This window comes from Lithobates pipiens, unplaced genomic scaffold (genome assembly GCF_037356315.1).
Source record: "Lithobates pipiens isolate NorthernLeopardFrog02 unplaced genomic scaffold, aLitPip1_a1.2 Scaffold_1, whole genome shotgun sequence".
NCBI lineage: Eukaryota > Metazoa > Chordata > Amphibia > Anura > Ranidae > Lithobates > Lithobates pipiens.
In genome coordinates, this window is record NW_027507685.1 from 106,178,005 (window position 1) to 106,198,827 (window position 20,823).

The 20,823-nt window shown below is 45.5% G+C and overlaps 1 protein-coding gene across 3 annotated transcripts in view; it reads left to right on the forward strand.

Moving 5' to 3' along the window:
- STRBP (spermatid perinuclear RNA binding protein) overlaps window positions 1–20,823 on the forward strand; it is a 253,102-nt gene that overhangs the window by 67,141 nt on the left and 165,138 nt on the right. For all 3 annotated transcript variants that reach the window (XM_077469361.1, XM_077469441.1, XM_077469524.1), the window contains one exon: window positions 12,436–12,603. In XM_077469361.1, coding sequence (XP_077325487.1) covers window positions 12,586–12,603 — 18 coding nt within the window. In that variant the 5' untranslated portion in view covers window positions 12,436–12,585. The remainder of the gene's footprint in view (window positions 1–12,435; window positions 12,604–20,823) is intronic.

The following is a 20,823-nucleotide window of genomic DNA, read 5'->3' on the forward strand; positions in this document are numbered from 1 at the left end:
GACGTTCAGGAACGTCCATCAGGAGGAGCGGGATCGCGCGCGCGTGCCCGCGCAGCGGCGCGATCCCGATGCGCCCGTGTCACCGGGACACGGCGCATCTCAGATCGGCAGGAGGGCTCTGTGATTGGCCCTCCTGATCACATGACGGCCGTGTCCAATCACGGCCGTCATGTGATGTAAACAAACAGCCGGTTGCTAGGCAATCGGCTCCTCCTCTCCTCACACAGAAGTCATCGCTGAGGAGAGGAGAGCAGATTGCTGCAGCCGGCTGATGATCAGTGAGTATGAGCTGTTTTTTACAGCTTTTTACTCACTGATCTTCAGTCTAGTGTAAACACACAACACACCACACAGTGTAAACACAGTCCCCACATATGTCCCCATAACACACATGTCCCCAAAACATACATGTCCCCAAAAAATAAAAACACATGTCCCTAATAATAAAAACATGTCCCCCACATATGTCCCACTAAAATCACTTGTCCCAATGATTATGTGCACACATATGTACGTGATCACCTGCACACATATGTACATGATCATTTGCGTACATATGTCCGTGATCACACAAACCAATTATTATACACTTAACGGAATTTTTTTTACCAAAAACATGTAGCAGAATACATTTTGGCTTAAATTTATGACAAAATTTGATTTGATTGGATTTCTTTTAAAATAGAAAAAAGAAAATATTGTTTTTTTTCCAAATTTCCGCTTTTTTGCGCTTATATCGCAAAAAATAAAAAACGGAGTCGTGAATAAATAACACCAAAATAAAGCTCTATTTGTGCGAACAAAATGATAAAAAATTCATTTGGGTACAGTGTAGCATGACCGCGCAATCGTCACTGAAAGCGCTAGAGCGATGAAAGCTGAAAATTGGGCTGGGAAGGAAGGGGGCGAAAGTGCCCTGTATTGTAGTGGTTAATAACATTCTGAAAGCTCCAAAACTCTGCTCTGCTGTTGGAGGACATAAATATTTTTGCTCTACCGTTTCCTCAATCTTCTCTCATTTTCAGCAATTGGGAGATGGACCTGGTTCTGTTTAGGTTCTTCAATGTCCATATTTCCTTTTGCTTCTGCTGACTCTGACCATTTATGATAACTAACTTTCTGAAAGTTCCAAAACTCTTCTCTGCTGTTGGAGAGGACTTAAAATGTTTTTACTCTACCATTTCCTCAAACTTATCTTCTTCCCAGCCATTGGGATATAGATGTGATTCTGTTTAGGTTCCTCAACTTCCATGTTTCCTTTTGCTGATCTGATCATCCCCAATAATAGCCTTTTGAAAGGTCCAGAACTCTGCTCTACTGTTGGAAGACATGAACATTTTACTCTACCATTTCCTCAGTCTGATCTCATGCCTGGCCATTGGGATATATACATGATTCTGTTTAGGTTCCTCAACTTCCATGTTTCCTTTTGCTGATCTGATCATCCCTGACATGATTTTGTTTAGGTTCCTCAACTTCCATGTTACCATTTACTCAGTCTGATCTCATACCTGGCCATTGGGATATAGACTTGGTTCTGGTTTAGGTTCTTCAACTCTTATGTTTCCTCCTTGTTTCTGCTGATCCGATCATCCACAATAACCTGTTTTCTGAAAGCACCAAAACTCTTCTCTTGTGTTGGAGAATTTAACCACTTTTACGTTACCGTTTTTTCAGTCTGATCTCATTCCTGGCTGTTGGTATATAGATCAGGCACTGTTTATATTCCTCAATTCCCATGTGTCCTCTGTGGATTTTGCGTTTTGGATTTAGAAACAACCAGCCTCTTCTGTTGATCGGATCATGCACAATAACTAGCTTTCCAAAAGTTCCAAAACTCTGCTCTGCTGTTGGAGGACATGAAGGTGTTTGCTTTACCATTTCCAAAATCTTTTCTCATTCCCAGCTATAGGGATATAGAAACGGTTCTGTTTAGGTACCTCAACCTCTACATTTTGTTTTTTGGTCTACCATTTCTTCAATCTCCTCATCATTCCCAGTCATTGGGATATTGTCAGAAACCATGAATCAGACCGAGACAGAAGTACAGTTATATCACACTTGTTTATTAAATAAAAAGGTAAATGGAGAAAGCGTAGTCAAAGCATAGCCAGAGTCCAGTAACCGGGTCGAGTAATCAGCCAGTTCAGAGTTCAATAACCAGATTGGGTAATCAGCCAGGCCAGAAGTCAGGGATCCAAGTGGAGCAACAGCAAGCAGGATAGGGGCCAGAAGGGATGTCAGCAATCCAGTCTTTGAACAGAACCACAGGAGATGGTTTCTTGTGATGTGACCAAGGCGAAGGCAGATATGAAGTGAGCTGGACAGCTTTAAGTAGGCAGGTCAGACGAGCTGGATAAGGAACAGCTGGTAACTGGAGAGAGATGGGAGCTGGAAATTAGCTGACAGCTGAGCAGCCAGCCCAGAGAAGGAAGGGCTAAGCCAGCCTTGGCAGATATAGACATGGTTCTATTTTAGGTTCCTCAACTTCCATATTTCCTTTTGCTGATTTGATCATCCCTAATAGCTAGCCTTTTGAAAGGTCCAGAACTCTTTTGGAAGACATGAACATTTTACTCTACCATTTACTCAGTCTGATCTCATTCCTGGCCATTGGGATATAGACTTGGTTCTGTTTTAGGTTCTTCAACTCTTATGTTTCCTCTCGTTTCTGCTGATCCGATCAGCCATAATAACTAGTTTTCTGAAAGCACCAAAACTCTTTTTGTGTTGCAGAATATAAACTCTGTTCTGCTGTTGGAGGACATGAACGTTTTTGCTTTACCATTTCCCCAAAAATTTCTCATTCCCAGCTAAGCTATAGGGATATAGAAATGGTTATGTTTAGGTACCTCAACCTCCACATTTTACGTTTTTTGGCCTACCATTTCTTCCATCTCCTCATCATTCCCCAGTCATTGCGATATAGACATGGTGCTGTTTCGGTTCCTCAACTTCCATGTATCCTTTTGCTGATCTGATCAGCCCGAATAACTAGCTTTTTGAAAGTTCTTGAATGTTGGAAGACATTTAACATTTTACTCTACTATTTCTTTAGTTTGATCTCATTCCTGGCCATTGGGGTATAGACTTGGTTTGGGTTCTTCAACTCTTGTGTTTCCTCTTGATTCTGCTTAGCCGATCGTCCATAATAACTAGTTCCAAAACCCTACTCTTCTGTTGGAGAATATCTACATTTTTATTTTCCCATTTTTTTTGTCTATCTCATTCCTGGCTGCTGGGATAAAGACCAGGCTCTGTTTATATTCCTCAATTCCCATGTGCCCTCTGTGGATTTTGTTTTACCAATCCATTTCTCATGGATGAAGAAACAACCAGCCCCTTCTGATCAGATCATGCATAAACCAGCCATGGTTTGATCGAATCTTGTCAAGGTCAGCAGGGACCGACCAAGATTCGATCCATCTTTGGGCAGGCTGATTTGTTCCTAAGTCGATCCATCTATCATTGGTAATTAGCTTTCTGAAGGTTTCGAAACTTTTCTTTGCTGTCAGAGGTCATGAACCTTTTTACTCTTTCCAACTATTAAGTATTACCTTGGAGGATGCTAACATTTAATTGTTAGTAGCGGTGTGAGCTTTCCATTGTCTAATATCCTTGACTGAAACGGGGAAGCTGAACATGATTAAATGCACTTGAATGTCAAATGCTTGCCCTTGTCTTCAGGTGTACTAGCAACTGGAATCCCAACACCAGGCTTGTAGGTCAGTACAATGTCATATTTTTTTATTTGGTCATCGCATTGTCCTTCGTACCTCTACCTGGAGTGAATGTAAGACACTTCATGGTTATTTTCAAGGGTTTTCGATCTGTTACTTATCACCACTGTATCTACCAACCAATAAAAATGTAAATATCTGAATTCTCTCGGTCAGTAATTTCAAGTCCTAAAATATTGCATCTCTTCTTGCAGCAACACAAAAACCTTGTTTGTGGTGGCATCAAGTCTGAATTGTCACTTCCATTGACCTAGCCTAGTATGCTAATCCTCCAGCATCAGCCTTGAGCGGTTTCATTTTGTCAAAGTCTGCGATTCCCATTTAGAAACTCTTAGTGGTGACACAACATCAACTAGATGTGGAGTGAGTTTTGTAAGCAATTGGTCTTTCGTAGAACTGTTTATAGCAGTTTGACCAACTTTAATCCTTTCACGACCAGAGGGCTGCTCTGACTTTGGGCTTGATAAAACACAGAGGACCAACACCAGCAGATGACACGGTTCCCCAAATTATCACTGTGGAAAGTTCACACTGGACCTCGTGCAGCTTGGATTCTGTACCTCCCTACTCTTCCTTCAGACTCTCAGACCTTGATTTCCAAATGAAATGCAAAATTATCCAAAGTCAGTAATGATTTGGGGAGGAATTTCATTGACTGGCGTTGGTCCATGTTTATCAAGTCCAAAGTTGACCAGGAAGTTTTAGAGGACTTCATGCTTACTTCTGCTGACCAGCTTTATGGAAATGTGGATTTAATTTCTCTTATATTCACCGATGGACACAGCTCCTCTCTGTAACTAAATGGGTTGTTTTGCCTGCCTTTAGGAGAACTAGGAAAAATTGTTACACAATACACAGAACTTTTAGTCCCGCCCCAGGGGGGCGGACCCTGTGCTAACAACCCTCCCCGCTGCTCCCAGCAGATTCAGTATTTATTTTGCCTAGTAAGGAGAATGACCTAGGAACCCTGCGGGCCCTTTTGGTCCATGTTTTTGCTGCAGGTTTGATGTTTTTTGTGCAAGATGAAAGATCCTGGGATCTTCTATCAACTGCCGGTTGGGTGACAGGCTGGTTAATGTTATCCTTGTCTCCCCAGTCCGGCCATCGAGCGTGTTCAGGCCGTAGCTAAGGCTCGGCAGGCCACGCCATGCCTCAGCCCTAGAGGTGATCATGAGCTTCAATGCTCCGGGGTATACATATGACTGGGCTACTGATATCTGGATCACAGTATACCGGGCTGACAGCTACCCTGTAACTGCGCAGGAGTAGGTCTGGGATGGAATGTCTCCCAGCTCTTCAGGACTGGTAAGTACGGCTCTCCCTACTTCGGTGGGATTTGCTGCTGGGCATTCCCTGGGGGGTTGATTCAGGGGCCACGTCACCTCCTTATCTTCTCTCCCTAGCCCCCATCTCCCCCCCCTCTGAGGGGTGTAGCTGCTTGCGCTGTGGGTGGTGTGTGTGGGGGGGGGGGGGGGTTCGCTGGGTCTCTCACCTGTGGGGCTTTGTGTGGCTAGCGTTGGTCCTGGTCCCGGTCTGGGGGGTCCCAAAAGGTGTTGGTGGAGGTGTTCTGGCTGTAGGCAGGCAGCACTGTTCTGGGTTTTTCCTGTCACCGCATGGCGCTGTCCGGAGGCCATCTTGACTGTGGGAAATGCAGGTTCCCCTTGTGAGCCTCAGCAGCCACCTTCTATGGGATTCTCCTATTAGTTGCATTGGCGGCCATTTTCTTGAAGCCCGAGTGCTCTTTTCACCGCAGTTCTCTTGTGACAGCTTTGCATGTGCTCTCACAGGCTGTTTCCTGTGTTTGCTGAACGCTGGAGCAAGCTCTGCAGAACGTTTCACCACTATTATATAGACAGCTGCTGCCGACAGTTTTCTCCACTCTGCATCTGGGTAACCTCCTAGGGACTACAGGCACGGCTAGTGGCATTCACAGAACACCCCAGGGTGGTGAGTCTGGCGCTAAGTACCCCCCCCCCACGCGTCAGCAGCAGGAGGGTGGGACCTTCACTGTCCTAAAGTCCCCTTGCAGGTGGCAGACCTGGCTAGGGTCAGCATGGCTTCAGAAACTGGTGTTTCTTCCCCTAAAATCCAGGCTATTGCAACCGGGTCACCTGCGGACAGCGCAGTGCCCATGGACACCCTGACGGCGGTCCTAAACTCTTTTGTTGCTAAGATAGAGGCGGCGCGTGGAAGAAAAGGTGCCCGTAAGAGGCCCCTGGGTCCCCCCCCCCCCGTCCTCTGGGGAGAGCTCTGATGCAGACTCGGGCCCTGCTGCGGCTGGTGACCCCTGCTCTGACCTAATCAGACGTGGCTGACCAGGACGGTTTGGACATTGAGGAGGACAAAGCACTTGTTGGAGCACTTATCACAGCTGTGCGTGATACCCTGAAGATTCAGGAGCCAGCGGATCCCTCTGCTGATGTACCGGTCCCTTTTGGGTCCCACAAGCCAGCACGTTCACCTAAGGTGTTCCCGTATTTGACTTATTTTGACAAATTCATCTACAGGGAATGGGGTCGACCGCAACAGACCTTTTTGGTTCCCAAAAACTTGGCGGTGTGAGGAAAGCCTTCTTAAAAAATGGTCGGCTCCTCCAGTCGTAGACCCCCCAGTATCCAGGTTAAATAAAGTAACCACGATCCCGGTTGAGGGGACTCCTGCATTCAAGGATCCCACTGACGGGAAGGCCGAGGCAGTGGCTCGTTCCTTGTTTACGGTTGTGGGGTCAGCCGTGCAACCTGTACTGGCTTCCGCACTAGTGTCGCAGACACTAAGTGAGTGGGCAAAACTTTTGCACCACGAATTGGGAGAGCAAAACGCCTCCCCTGTCTTCGTGGAACTAGCAGACCAACTAGTGCAAGGCCTTAAGTACCTTTGTGACGTGGTCCTGGATACACTCCCTCTGTTATCCAGGGCTTCAGTGTCAGCTGTGGTGCTGAGGCACCTGATTTGGCTAAAATGCTGGTTTGCTGACCAGGCATCCAAGAAAGCCCTGACGGATCTTCCCTCCCTTGGGGACCGGCTCTTTGGGGCATCGTTGGATGACATTAAAGATGTCACTGGGGGTAAGAGTACGCTACTCCCACAGGCCAGGAAGGCGAAGGAGCCACACCGTAGGCAAACGGCTTTTTCGTCTGCCCGGTGCTTCGGCAAAACGTCCCCAGCCCGACAGGACGTCCACGGACGTCCAGAAGCGTCCCTGGAACCGCAAGCCTAACAGGCCTGCGAACAAAAGTGCTACCACATGAAGGTTTGCCCCCACCCACATATCAGGTGGGGGGTCGTCTTCGGGAGTTTGCAGCCCGTTGGACCTCCCAATTATCCGACCAATGGGTCTGATTTCCACAGGCTACAAGATAGTTTATCTCTTGGCCGCCAACCAGATTCTTCCCCTCCAGCATACCCGCACAGCAAGGGTTTGCTGAATCAGGGGGTGATCATACCGGTTCCAGAATCAGAACGCTTCCAGGGGTTCTATTCAAATCTTTGTGGTTCCCAAGAAGGAAGGGGTACGTCCAATCTTGGACTTAAAGGCTCTCAATCACTTTGTAAAAATGCAGAGGTTCAGAATGGAATCAGTTTGCTCAGTAGTCGCTGCACTCCATCAAGGGGACTTCCTGGCGTCCTTGGACATCCAGGATGCTTACCTGCACAAACCCATATGCCTTCAGGATCAAAAATGTCTGCGTTTGGCAGTAGGGGAAGCCCACTACCAGTTTGTGGCTCTTCCTTTTGGCCTGGCATCAGCCCCCCAAGTCTTTACCAAATTACTGGCTCCAGTATTGGCGTTGCTGAGGCAGCATGGGATCGCGATCGTGGGTCACCTAGACAATCTCCCCCTGAGAGCATCTTCCGCCTCAGAATTAGAGGAAGATTTGGCGATCACCATGCAGACCCTGCAAGAATTTGGGTGGCTGTTGAACCTAAAGAAGTTGGTGGTTGTACCAACTCAGCGTCTGGAGTACCTGAGGTTACTGTTGGACTTCAGGGAAGCGAGGGTTTTTCTCCCCTCAAATTGCTGACTCTCGGATCTGCGGTCAATCTACTGATGAACCGCCAGTGGTCGTCGCTCCGCTTTTGCATGCAAGTACTGGTTCTCATGGTGGCCTTTTTCGAGGCAGTACCTTATGCCCAGTTCCACACCAGAGTCCTGCAAAGGGAGATATTGACAAAATGGGACGAATCTCCGTTGTCCCTGGGTCAGGGACTCCCTGATCTGGTGGTTGAGGTCCCCGGTGATTCAGTCCGGAAAATCGTTCCTTCCTCTGAAATGGACGGTGATCACTACGGACGCCAGTGAGTGATGGGGATTCAGTCGGCTCAGGGCCTCTGGTCAGGAGGAATCCAAGTTGCCGATCAATCTGCTCGAATTGAGAGCGATCAGGCTGTGCCTCCACACTTGGTCGATGAGTCTCCAAGGGCGTCCGATCAGGATTCAGTCAGACAACGACACGGCTGTGGCGTACATAAATAACCAAAGGGGGAACAAGAAGCTCAGCCGCTGCTCGGGTGGTCGCTCACATACTTCGGTGGGCAGAGCGACACATTCCGGCCCTGTCAGCCATTTACATCCCGGGGGTGGAAAATTGACGGGCGGGCTATCTGAGTCGACAGATGCTGAACCCAGGAGAATGGGCGTTGCATCCGGAGATATTCAAGCTGCTGTGCCTGAAATGGGGCACACCAGATGTAGATCTTGGCCTCCCGTCTCAATCGAAGGGGCCGAGATTAGTGTCCAGGACAAGAGATCTGTGGGCAGATGCGTCAAATGCGCTGGTGGCTCCGTGGGATCAGTACTAGCTGATCTACGCCTTTCCTCCACTGAAACTGTTGCCACGTCTGCTTCGCAGAGTGGAAGCCGCGGGGATTCCAGTAATCCTGGTTGCCCCAGATTGGCCTCAGCGGCCCTGGTACACAGACCTGGTGCGTCTGGTGGCAGACGCCCCCTGGCGACTGCCACTGAGAGAGGACCTCCTATCTCAAGGTCCAATCTTTCACCCTGCTTTACCATCGCTGGCTTTAACAGCATGGCTGTTGAGAGCCAGTTGCTGAGGAACCGGGGTCTGTCGGACTCAGTGATTCCAACTATGATGAGGGCGCTGAAGTCTTCGCGGAAGATATACCATCGTGCCTGGAAGGCCTGCATCTCCATGTGTGAGGCGAAAGGGTGGCATCCGCGCTCCTTTTTCTATATCCAGGATCCTGCTGTTTGTTCAGCATGGAGTAGACCAGAAATTGGCGTTAAGCACCATTAAGGGGCAAATTTCAGCCCTAGCTGTCTTTTTTTTTTTTTTTAGCAACCCCTGGCGTCTCACTCATTAGTAAGTACCTTTGTTCAGGGGGTACGACATGTAGTCCCTCCGGTGCATCCACCGTTACCCCCATAGGATTTGAACCTGGTGTTGTCAGCGCTTCAGAAGCTGCTGTTTGAGAATATCAGGGAGATTCCCCTGTTGACCCTTTCACAGAAAGTGGTCTTTCTAGTGGCCATCACATCGGCCAGGAGGTTTTCGGAATTGGCTGCCTTGTCCTGCAAGTCGCCTTATCTGGTCATCCACAGGGATAAGGTGGTGTTGCGTCCACAACCGTCCTTTCTACCAAAGGTGGTGGTTTCGGCTTTTCATATCAATGAGGACATTGTATTACCATCGTTGTGTCCTAAGGCGAAGCACCCCAAGGAGGTGGTCCTTCACGCTCTCGATGTGGTTAGGGCTCTGAAGGTGTACTTGTCTGCCGCGGCTCCCTTTCGGAAGTCAGACTCGCTGTTTGTTTCGGTGGCTGGTCCAAAGAAAGGCACAGTGGTCTTGTCAGCCACCATTTCCAGGTGGATCAGACAGATTGTAGTCCAAGCCTACGCCTTGAAGGGGCAGGTGACCCCCTTTCCAGTCATGGCCCACTCTACAAGAGCAATCGGAACGTATTGGGCCTTCCGACACCAAGCGTCTGTCGCTCAGGTGTGTAAGGCGGCGACCTGGTTATCTGTCCTTGCGTTTACCAAGCTCTACAAGGTAGATGTCAGTGCATCGGCTGATGCCTGTTTTGGCCGCAAAGTTTTGCAGATGGCCGTGTAGTTGCAATTGAGGTTTTTCGATAAAAAACACAGTACTGTTTGTTGATGCACTGTTGCATTACTTCCGCAAGAAGGTTGCGGTGTTGGCGATCTCTCCTGTTGAGAATGCCAGTTTATGGCGGTGTTTTTTTCCATACACTGCTGTTTTTTTTTTTTTTTTTGTGGATTTAGTTTCACTAGTTCCCACTTGCCATGGTAGATGAAGTTTTAATGCTGTTTTTTTTTTCCACCCCTCGTTTGGCACTGCTTGGGGACGGCCCATTTAGTTACAGAAAGGAGCTGTGTCGGTCGGTGAATATAAGAGAAAATAGGATTTTTGTACTCACCGTAAAATCCTTTTCTCTGTAATTCACCGACCGACACAGCACCCATCCCTCCTTTTTCTACGTTGTACTGCTTGTAGACGTACTGAATCTGCTGGGAGCAGTGGGGAGGGTTGTTAGCACAGGGTTCGCCCCCCTAGGGTGGGACTAAAAGTTCTGTGTATTGTGTAACAATTTTTGCCTAGTTCTCCTAATGGCAGGCTAAACAACCCATTTAGTTACAGATGGGAGCTGTGTCGGTCGGTGAATTACAGAGAAAAGGACAAGACACGTGGCAGGAGAAATTATAAAATTGTTTAATTGGCATATAAACAAAGCATACAAAAAAGACTACACAAACACACACACTAATATAATATGCGCATCATTTTTTGCCCAGATAGTAAGAAACGAGGTAGGGGCTAGGGCATTGATGGCAAACCTTGTCACCCCAGATGTTTTGCAACTACATTTCCCATGATGCTCAACTACACTGCAGAGTGCCTGAGTATCATGGGAAAAGTAGTTTCAAAACATCTGGAGTACCAAGGTTCTCTATCACTTGGCTAGGGGAAGCAACATGTGAATACTTGCGTATAAATTGTTCTTGATGAGCAGCGTTGCAAGTCAGGGTCTGCGAAGAAACCTGGTTTCTTACTATCTGGGCAAAACATTAGATCCTAGTTGGTATTTATTATATTTTTTGCTTTTTGTTTGTTTATTTATTTTTTTCTTTATTTTTTTTTTCATTTATGCTAGTTTGTTTTTTCCCGATGAGTGGCGACTGGCCACGAAACGCGTTGAGCCTATTGATGTCATCATGTTCCCAAAACATAATTATTATTATTTTTTTTATTACATAATGTTATAATATATATTTTCAAGCAAAACCTGCACCAGTATACCTAAAATAAGAAAAAAAGCTGCAACTCAAAAAGTGAAATACGCAGCTAAACAGAAATAAAGAAAAAGGTTGCGCTAAATAAATATATAATTTATTTAGCGCAACCCTTTTGTCTTTATTTCTGTTTTGGTGCGTATTTCACTTTTTGAGTTGCAGCTTTTTTTCTTATTTTAGGTATACTGGTGCAGCTTTTTCCGGAGTGAATATATATATATATATATATATATATATATATATATATATATATATATATATATATATTCTCTGTATCCCATCGTGTAGCTAAAAATACTCATGTTCAACCATGTATCATATGTTTATGAGTTATGCTTTGTTTATATGCCAAACTATTTTATAATTTCTCTTACCTCGTGCCTCACTCAAAATCCCAAAAACCCCTCTCTTCTTTCTGATTTAGGGATGGAGGTTCATGTTATCATGCACCTCATTTAAATTCCCAAAACCCCTTTTGCTTTCAATGCCTGGTCACATAATCGTGGTATGACTGTGCTTGATTGTCCAGCAAACTCGCCTGACCCAAACCCCATCGAGAATCTGTGGGGTATTGTCAAGAGGAAGACTAGAGACACACCAGACCCAACAACGCAGGCGATCTGAAGGCCGCTATCAAAGCAACTGGGCTTTCCACAACACCTCAGCAGTGCCCCAGGCCGATCGCCTCCATGCCATGCCGCATTGATGCCGTAATTAATGCAAAAGGAGCCCCTACCAAGTACTGAGTGCATTCTATACTGTACATGGACAGACTTCTCACTAAGACAACGTTACAGTATTAAACACTTCAGTCATTTTTTTTTCCATTTATGAAATCTTCTGCCCTTGTATTTACTTTGGATAGTAAAACTTTATTTTTTCTGCCAGGTAAATCCCTTCTACAGCCCACTTGCTGTTTCCTGTCTGGTCATTGGCCTAGTCCAGTGATGGGGAACCTCGGCACCCCCAGATGTTTTGGAACTACATTTTGCATGATGCTCAACTACAATGCAGAGTGCCTGAGCATCATGGGAAATAAAAAAATAAAATAAAAAAAATAAAAATAAAAAAAATATGTACACAGACAAGGAGGACAAATCTAGAAAGGAGTTTACCCCAAAAAACAAAAAGTACACAAAGAGGACAAATTAGGTCACAATCTAGAAAGGAGTTGCATAAAGACATTTGTGTCCTGCTGGTTCAGGTTTTGCTGCCGGGGGGTTTCTCAGCCTGGCCATCTTCTGATTTATCTACAAAACTTGTCTGTTCTCCATAGGTCTTTTCGTACAATTCAAAAATGTACAAAAAAATTAATGTACACAGTTGATGCATTACATTTTGTAAAAAATAAATTAAAAAAATGATGTAGTGATATTTTAATAAGCGTCGGTATCATATTTAGTGGAATTTTTTCTGTCTCTGCAGGGTTATATGTAATGCTGTCAACGTGTTGAACTGGCTGAATGAACATCTGATGCTGGTGAGGACCTGGGAAGGTATATGTGGAGGCTGAGCTACACACAGGCTTTCCTGCGGATACCTGCACACAGGAGGGAGTTGGAGAGGCAACACTGAATGCCATTCATAAGCATGGTAAATGGTCATCTTTTATTTTTTTTTCTAGGTAGACAGAGGGATTTTATTTATAACGTAGGGCGCTTGCTTCATACAAGGTGCCAGTGTTCAGCGGCTCTCTGTACGTTAATTGTGTGCAGACAATCGGAGCTTTCACAGAACGCTAATGGATAACCGCTAATGTTCGATATGTGAGGTGGACGTGTAACCCCGGGGGAAATCAGAGAATACTTGTCCTGCCAGCATTTGTTTGATTGTGCTGGAAAACTGAGGCCTCCCAACCAAGCCCCCCCACACACACACACACAATTTTTTTTATTTCACGTTAGTGCTTACCTGTGCTCATGCTAAACATGTATATTAAAAATAGGCCTGATTTAAAGATATAACAGAGCTTAGTTTGTAGAACTTAATTTGTGACTTTTTTGATTAAATTGATAGTCTGTCTTTTGGCAAATTCATTTATGGCATATTTTACGGCGTGTGTTATATAATCTCTCTCTCTATCTATCTATATATCTATATCTATATTTATATTTATTATTTAGAGAGAGAGAGAAAAATATATATAATTTTTGTTTTTTGTTTTTCCCGCGCTCTGTGTGTGTGTGTGTGTGTGTGTGTGTGTGTGTGTGTGTGTGTGTATATATATATATATATATATATATATATATATATTTTACACACACACCGTTGTGCTCATAAGTTTACATACCCTGGCAGAATTTGTTTTCTTGGCCATTTTTCTGAGAATATGAATGATAACACAAACGTTTCTTTCACTCATGGTTAGTGTTTGGCTCAAGCCATTTATTATCGATCATCTGTGTTTACACTCTTTAAATCATAATTGCATCAGAAACTATCCAAATGACCCTGATCAAAAGTTTACATACCCTGGTGAATTTGGCCTGATAACATGCACACAAGTTGACACAAAGAGGTTTTAATGGCTATTAAAGGTAACCATCCTCACCTGTGATCTGTTTGCTTGTAATTAGTGTGTGTGTGTATAAAAGGTCAATGAGTTTCTGGACTCCTGACAGACCATTGCATCTTTCATCCAGTGCTACACTGACGTTTCTGGATTCTGAGTCATGGGGAAAGAAAAAGGATCTTGCGGGAAAAGGTAGTTGAACTGTATAAAACAGGAAAGGGATATAAAAAGCTATTCAAGGAATTGAGAATGCCGGAAGCGTTCAAACACTAATCAAGAAGTGGAAAATGAGGGGTTCTGTTGAAACCAAACCACGGTCAGGTAGACCAACTATCTTTCCCTCTTTCGTTTTTCAGGACAGCACACTTGAGACCTCGGCTCCTTCCTTCTCAGGAAACACTGCCTCCACCAGATCTTTAAAACCATTTCTTCTCTCCAGCCCTTCAGTTTTGGTGTTTCCTCTGGTGAGGAGACATCGCTAAGAACCTGGGTCTAATTCAGCTGGGGAGGCTGAGTTCAGTGTTATCCTGAAGGCGAAACGTTCGTTCTGGCCGAATGGATGTCCAAGATTAAGGTCTCTCATACATTTCAGCAGGGCTGGGGAGTCCGTTACCTGCAGTATCTGGCGCGTCTCATCCGTCCCTGGGGAAAGCGGAGGCCTGGGACGTTCGTTTTGATGCTGCCTCGGGAAGGTGTTTACTGGAGTGCCCGTGTCTCCCCCTCGTTAGTGTGGCCAGCATGGAGCGCAAGGCTGGGTCGGATGACGGGCGACGTCTTTTCCGACGAGAGAGGTCGCGTCCGGTTACCCGCGACTTCTGGTTCAGGTCGTGGGACGCCAAAAACTAATGGCGCGATGGCTGGTGTCTGCCCCATTCACGCTGTAGCGACAGCTAAGAGGAGCAGTTTGTGGCGAATTGCCGAAGGGATGTCTGAGACTGATGGTTCCGGTTCGGTTTCGGGTGATGCCAGCACCAGCCATTCTAAGGTAAGTGGAACCCTGGGGTGGTGTTCCCTTACTATTTCCCACTTAGTTCCAGGGGTGAACTCCCCTCCTTGGTGGGAGGAGTTGCACGTCTGGGACCCTGGTGGTGGTTGGTCCTGGGAGGGTACACTCCTGGTGTCGGTCTGGTGTTGATTTTTTGCTGGCAGGGGCTGACGCTGGTGGGGGTGTTTTGTCGCTACAGGACAAGTCCATGGAAAAATCTAAGCTCTCACACGGGTCCAAGAAGAAGTGCCCCTTATGTAGAAGTGTGTTAGAGGAATCCTGGGGGAAAGTGTTATGCAGGAATTGCATTGGGGGCTTAGTTAGGGATCATGCTGAGTAACAAAGTTCTGGTCTGGCGGCTTCTGTTAAAGAGCTCTCCAGCACTTTTCAGTCTTTTAAGGCTTTGTTTGAGAATTTTCAGCCTATACAACCCTCAGCTAGTCCTTTGCCAGCACAGAAATATGTCACACCTGGCCCCTTGGCAGATCCCTCTGCTAATGAAGGGTTACCTGGGGGTAGCAGAACGACACTAGAGGATGATCCTGACAGCGAATCCTCAGAGTCAGAGAGAGAGAAGGTGGATGGTGAGTCCTCCAGATCCTCCCGTTACAAGCTCTCCTTGGAGGAAGTGGAAGAGCTCCTGGGAGCTATTCACACTACACTAGGTATCCAAGAGGAGAAAAAAATCCCGGGGTCTCCATGGCCAGATGTATGAAGGTCTCAGAGAACCCAAGAAAAGAGTCTTCCCGGTCCATGAGGTTCTGGTAGACACCATTAGGAAGGAATGGCGAGACCCAGAGAGGAAGCCTTTCTTTTCTAGAGCATTGAAACACAGATTGCCTTTTTCAGAGGATGAATCTGCTGTGTGGAACAAATCTAGACTGGATGTAGCCTTCTCTCAGTAATCCAGAAAGACAGATTTGGCCTTTGAAGATATGGGTATGCTAGCAGACCCTATTGACAAGAGGATGGATTCTCTCCTCAAGAAATCTTGGGATTCTTCTTTAAACAATCTTAAGCCTGCCATGGCTGTCACAGTGGTGGCACGTAACATGGAGCATTGGTTGACTCATATAAAAGCTCATATTGAAGCGGGGCCTGCAAGAGAAACGATTCTTTACTCCTTCCCAATGCTTTTAAAAGGAGTCGCATACATAGCAGATGCGTCAGCAGAGTCGGTCCACATGTCTGCTAGATCCTCTGCCTTGGCTAATTCAGCCAGAAGGGCGCTTTGGCTAAAATTATGGCAAGGGGACAATGCTTCAAAGATCAAGCTTTGTGGAATTCCCTTCAGGGGGGATTTACAGTTTGGTCCAGTTTGGTCCAGACTTGAAGGCTGTCCTTGATCGAACAGTGGATAAAAAGAAGGCTTTTCCCTTAAAGAAAAAAGTGGGGGAAAAGTCTAAAAAGAAGACTTGCCCACAAAGGAAGTTTAACTTTCCGAGGACAAAGTCCCAGAAAAAAGTCTGGATCAACAAGGGCAGAGGGCGTGGGAGAGCGATTTTTGCTCCCCCCCCCCCCCCCCCCCACCCGAACAGTCCCAAAAGTCCCAATGACAGGCTAACCCCGGTGGGAGGAAGACTGGAGGCTTTGCTCCCACAGTGGGAGTTGGTTACCTCCAATCCTTTTATACTAGGCATTATAAGGAGGGGGTACAGACTGCAGTTCTCAAGCCCCCCCCCCCCCCCACACACACACACACACACACACACACACACAGCAGTTGCCTTTGCTCTCTAACGGAAGCAATATTCAGCTGGGCAGAGGTCACAGTGTGCTCCCTATCAGCCCTATACACCTGAAAGGAGAGCTAAATCAGAGAGCAGACTTCCTCAGCAGGAGGAAGCTGAGGAAGAGCGACTGTGTCCTGAATCTGAGAATCTACAAGATGATTGTCCAGAAGTGGGGGAGCCCATGTGTGGTTCTTTTTGCGTGAAGAGAAAACACAAAAACTCCTCTATTCTCTCTGAATCGGGGGGATGGAACAATAGGAGTGGGTGCTCAGAGATTACCTTTTGCCAAGTGCTATGCCTCCCCCCCCCCTCCTCCTGTGCTGTTGCTGGCAGTTCTGAGGAAATTCCAGTTAGAGGATACATCCCTAATCTTGATAGCTCCACACTGGCCCAGGAGGCCTTGGTTTTCTGTTCTAAAGATGGCGGTGGAACCGCCTTGGATACTTCCGGTAAGGGGAGATCTACTCTTTCAAGGACCAATCTGCTGCCCTCAAGTGGAGAGGTGGAGTCTGGCAGCTTGGCTACTGAAGAGGAGATGCTGAAAAACAAGGGGTTCTCCTAAAGGTTGATAGAGACTCTTCTAAGTTGTAGAAAGGAAGAGACACGCAGGGTTTATTTGAAAGTATGGAAGAAATTCAATTCCTGGTGTGCGGAGAGCTCCTTTAACGTTCATAGTCCAGTAGCAGTGCTGGAGTTCCTACAGAGGGGGGCAGATGAGGGACTGTCTCTCAGTACTCTTAAAGGACAGGTTCCTGCTTTTAAGTGTTTTTCTTGAACAGCAACTGGCAGCGAATCCTTGGGTTTCCAGGTTCTTTAAAGGTTTAAGTAGACAGAGACCAGTCAGTTTCCATGCCTTTCCAGTTTGGGATCTCTCTTTAGTATTGCAGGCTCTTACAGAGGATCCTTTTGAGCCTATCAGTTCTTGTATGGTGACATTTTTAGCCCTCAAGATATATATATATAAGGAGGGCACCTTTCCTTCAGGTTTTTCCGGATCGGATTATTTTTAAAACCAATCCGGCCTTTTTGCCAAAGGTGGCTTCAAAGTTACATAGAAGTCAGGAAATTTGTTTGCCCACTTTTTGTGCGAATCCTGTGAAGGAACAGGAACATGTCTTCCACAAGATAGATGTCAGGAGGTGTGTGTTAAAATACCTGCAGATTACGGAGCAATTCAGGAAGTCCAATTCATTTTTTGTTTTTTTCAGGGGCTAGGAAGGGGTCCAAAGCCTCTAGAAATACGATAGCCAGGTGGATTAGGTTGGCAATCAGTCAGGCATACATAGCAAAGTGGGTGGAGGTCCCAGTAGGTATTAGGGCCCATTCCACTAGGGCTATGGCAACATCACAAGCAGAGTGGGCTGGTGCTACACCCGAGCAGATCTGCAGAGCAGCAACGTGGTCATGTTTGAAGACTTTCGTTAAGTACTACAGACTGGACTTATTGTCTGCCCAGGACCAGGCCTTTGGGCGTAAAGTCCTGCAAGCAGTAGACCCACCCCAGGGTAAGTGCTCACTTATCCTCTCAAGTGTGCTGTCCTGAAAGACAAAAAAGGGAAAATCAAAGTTACTTATCGGTAACGTTTTTTTCAGGAGTCTTTCAGGACAGCAGCGGTACCCACCCAAAATAAGGTCTTACCATTAGGACATGAGAGCATCAGGTATGTGTAATTTTTTATGATGTATCTTTGTCTCCCTAGTCTGGCCGGAAGTGCTCGTGCAAAAGCTGGAGGGAAGGAATGGTTTTAAACATCTGGTGGAGGCGGTGTTTCCTGAGAAGGGAGGAGCTGAGGTCTAAAGTGTGCTATCCTTAAAGACTCCTGGAAAAAACTTTACTGATAAGTAACGTCGATTTTTCAGCCACAACTGCCAGGAAAATTGTTCAGGTTGTAAAGAAAAGCCCACAAATAACTTTAGGTGTAATACAGGACTCTCTGAAAACATGTGGTGTGGCTGTTTCAAGATGCACAATAAGGAGGCCCTTGAAGAAAGATGGGCTGCATGGTCAAGTCGCCAAAAGAAAGCCATTACTACGGAAATCCCACAAAGTATCCTGCTTACAATACACCAAACAGCACAGAGACCAGCTTCAAACCTTCTGGCACAAACTCATCTGGAGTGACGAGACCAAAATTTTGCTTTTTGGCCACAACCATAAACACTACATTTGGAGAGGAGTCAATAAGGCCTATGATGAAAGGTACACCATTCCTACTGTAAAACACGGAGGTGGATTGCTGATGTTTTGGGAATGTGTGAGCTACAAAGGCACAGGAAATTTGGTCACAGTTGTTGGCAAGATGAATGCAGTATGTTATCAAAAAATACTGAAGGAACATTTGCATTCATCAGCCAGGAAGCCGTGCATGGGACGTACTTGGACATTCCAACATGACAATGATCCAAAACCCAAGGCCAAGGTCGACCTGTCATTGGCTACAGCAGAATAAAGTGAAGGTTCTGGAGTGGCCATCTCAGTCTCCTGACGTCAACATCATTGAGCCACTCTGGGGAGATCTCAAACGGTGCCATTCATGCAAGACAGCCCAAGAATTTACAAGAACTGGAGGACTTTCTGCCAAGAGGAATCGGCAGCTTTACCATCTGAGAAGATAAAGGGCCTCATCCACACATACCACAAGACTTAAAGGGGGCAATACACGGTATTAAGAACTGTGTTATGTAAACGTTTGATCGGGTTATTTGGGTAGTTTCTGTTGCGATTTATGACTTAAAAAGAGTAAACACTGTTGATAATAAATGGCTTCAGCCAAACACTAACCATGAGTTAAAAAAGTTTTTGTGTTATTCATATTCGCTGAAAAATGGCCAAGAAATCATAAATTCTGCCAGGGTATGTAAACTTATGAACATATATGAACATGAACATATATATATATATAATGTGTGTATACTGTAGGTCAGTGGTGGTCAAGTTGCTTTATAGTTGATTATAGGAGGCCCCAAGTGTGAGCGGCAACATTACGGCTACAGAAAACTGTCAGCCTTCAGACATGCACAAAACTATGGCCATAAACTACTGGCTACAAGAGATGGTCAGAGATTACCATGCATGACTAAATCTTATAGGATTTGTTAGGGACTAAGGACATGCTATAGTATTTGATGGAGCCTGGGGACATGCAAATTGTTTGAGACATGCCATATGAGTTGCTGAAGACTGGGGACATGCTGTAAGAGGAGTTGGAGACTGGAGACATGGTTCAGGAATTATTAGAGACTGATGACATGCCATATGAGTTGTTGAAGACTGGAGACATGCTATAAGAGTTGTTGGAGAATGGGAACATACCAAATGAGTTGTTGGAGACTGGATACATGCCATATGAGGAGTTGGAGCCTGGGGACATGCCATAAAAAATTCTGGAGCCTGGGGACATGCCATAGGAGTTGTTGGAGCCTGGGGACATGCCATAGGAGTTGTTGGAGCCTGGGGACATGCCATAGGAGTTGCTGAAGCTTGGGGACATGCCATAGGAGTTGGAGCCTCAGGGAGATGCATACTGGACACACACACACACACACACACACACACTTTCTCTATATCTGCCCACTTTATATGACATAACCAATAAGTGTTCAATTTCCCACGGCTTTAGGGGCCAAGCAATTTAATTTTAGATTTTTAATTTTAGACACCTGAGGTATGTCCGAGGCGAGCGATAGCCACTCTGATTGGAATATTTTGTGTCTATAGCGCTGGGAACTGCAGGACGGAGCTTTCTGAGGTTGAGCTGCATGAATTATTTATTAGAGCTAAAGGAGATTTTAAGATGAGCGTTTTTCTGATCAGTACCTCAGCAGTAAGCAGTTTCGAAATTCAAGGTGACTTTTAAAAATGAATACTGCAGGCCGCTTGTGCAAGAAGACGGGTTTTAGAATTTTTTTTTTTTTTTGTCATGACCTTCACTTTTGCATCATGCGAGACTCGGCAAGTCTTTCTGTATTCCCAGCCTTGGAATCGTGCGCCCGGACAGTAGGACTTGGTACTGGTATTGCCATAGTAAAGCTGACTTCAAGGCCTGCAGTGGCTTTGAACACTCTCTGCCTCTGAATAGAAGAGTCTCCATTGTGCAGCAGATTATTTCACTAAGAAAGTGTCTTTTACAGAATATGTTTTATTTTATTCACATTTTATTTTATTTTTATTTTTTACTGCGAATATAAAATCTTTGATTTGCAAAGAAAATAAATTAAATACAGTATGTTCCCAGGAGACGCAGGATTTACAGACTTTTGTGTTTTCAATAGTGCGAGCACAGATGTTTGCCTTCAGGCTCTCTTTTAGCTTTTTAGCTTCAGCTATTGAGCTCCATAAACAGCTATGCATAGCCCATGGCTGAATAATAAATTACAAAATATTAATTAGCATTATTTTATATTTGCCTGACCCCAAAAAATAAATTATTCAGGTTTAATAAAAGCAGACTTTTTCAGTAATGCAGATAAACATAGGCTATGGCTTCCCCTGCTTGTTGGTATTTAAAGTAACACTAAACTCAATTTTTTTCTTTGTGCTTCCTGTAGAGCATGCACAGCTGTTTGTCTTCATGCTGTCTATA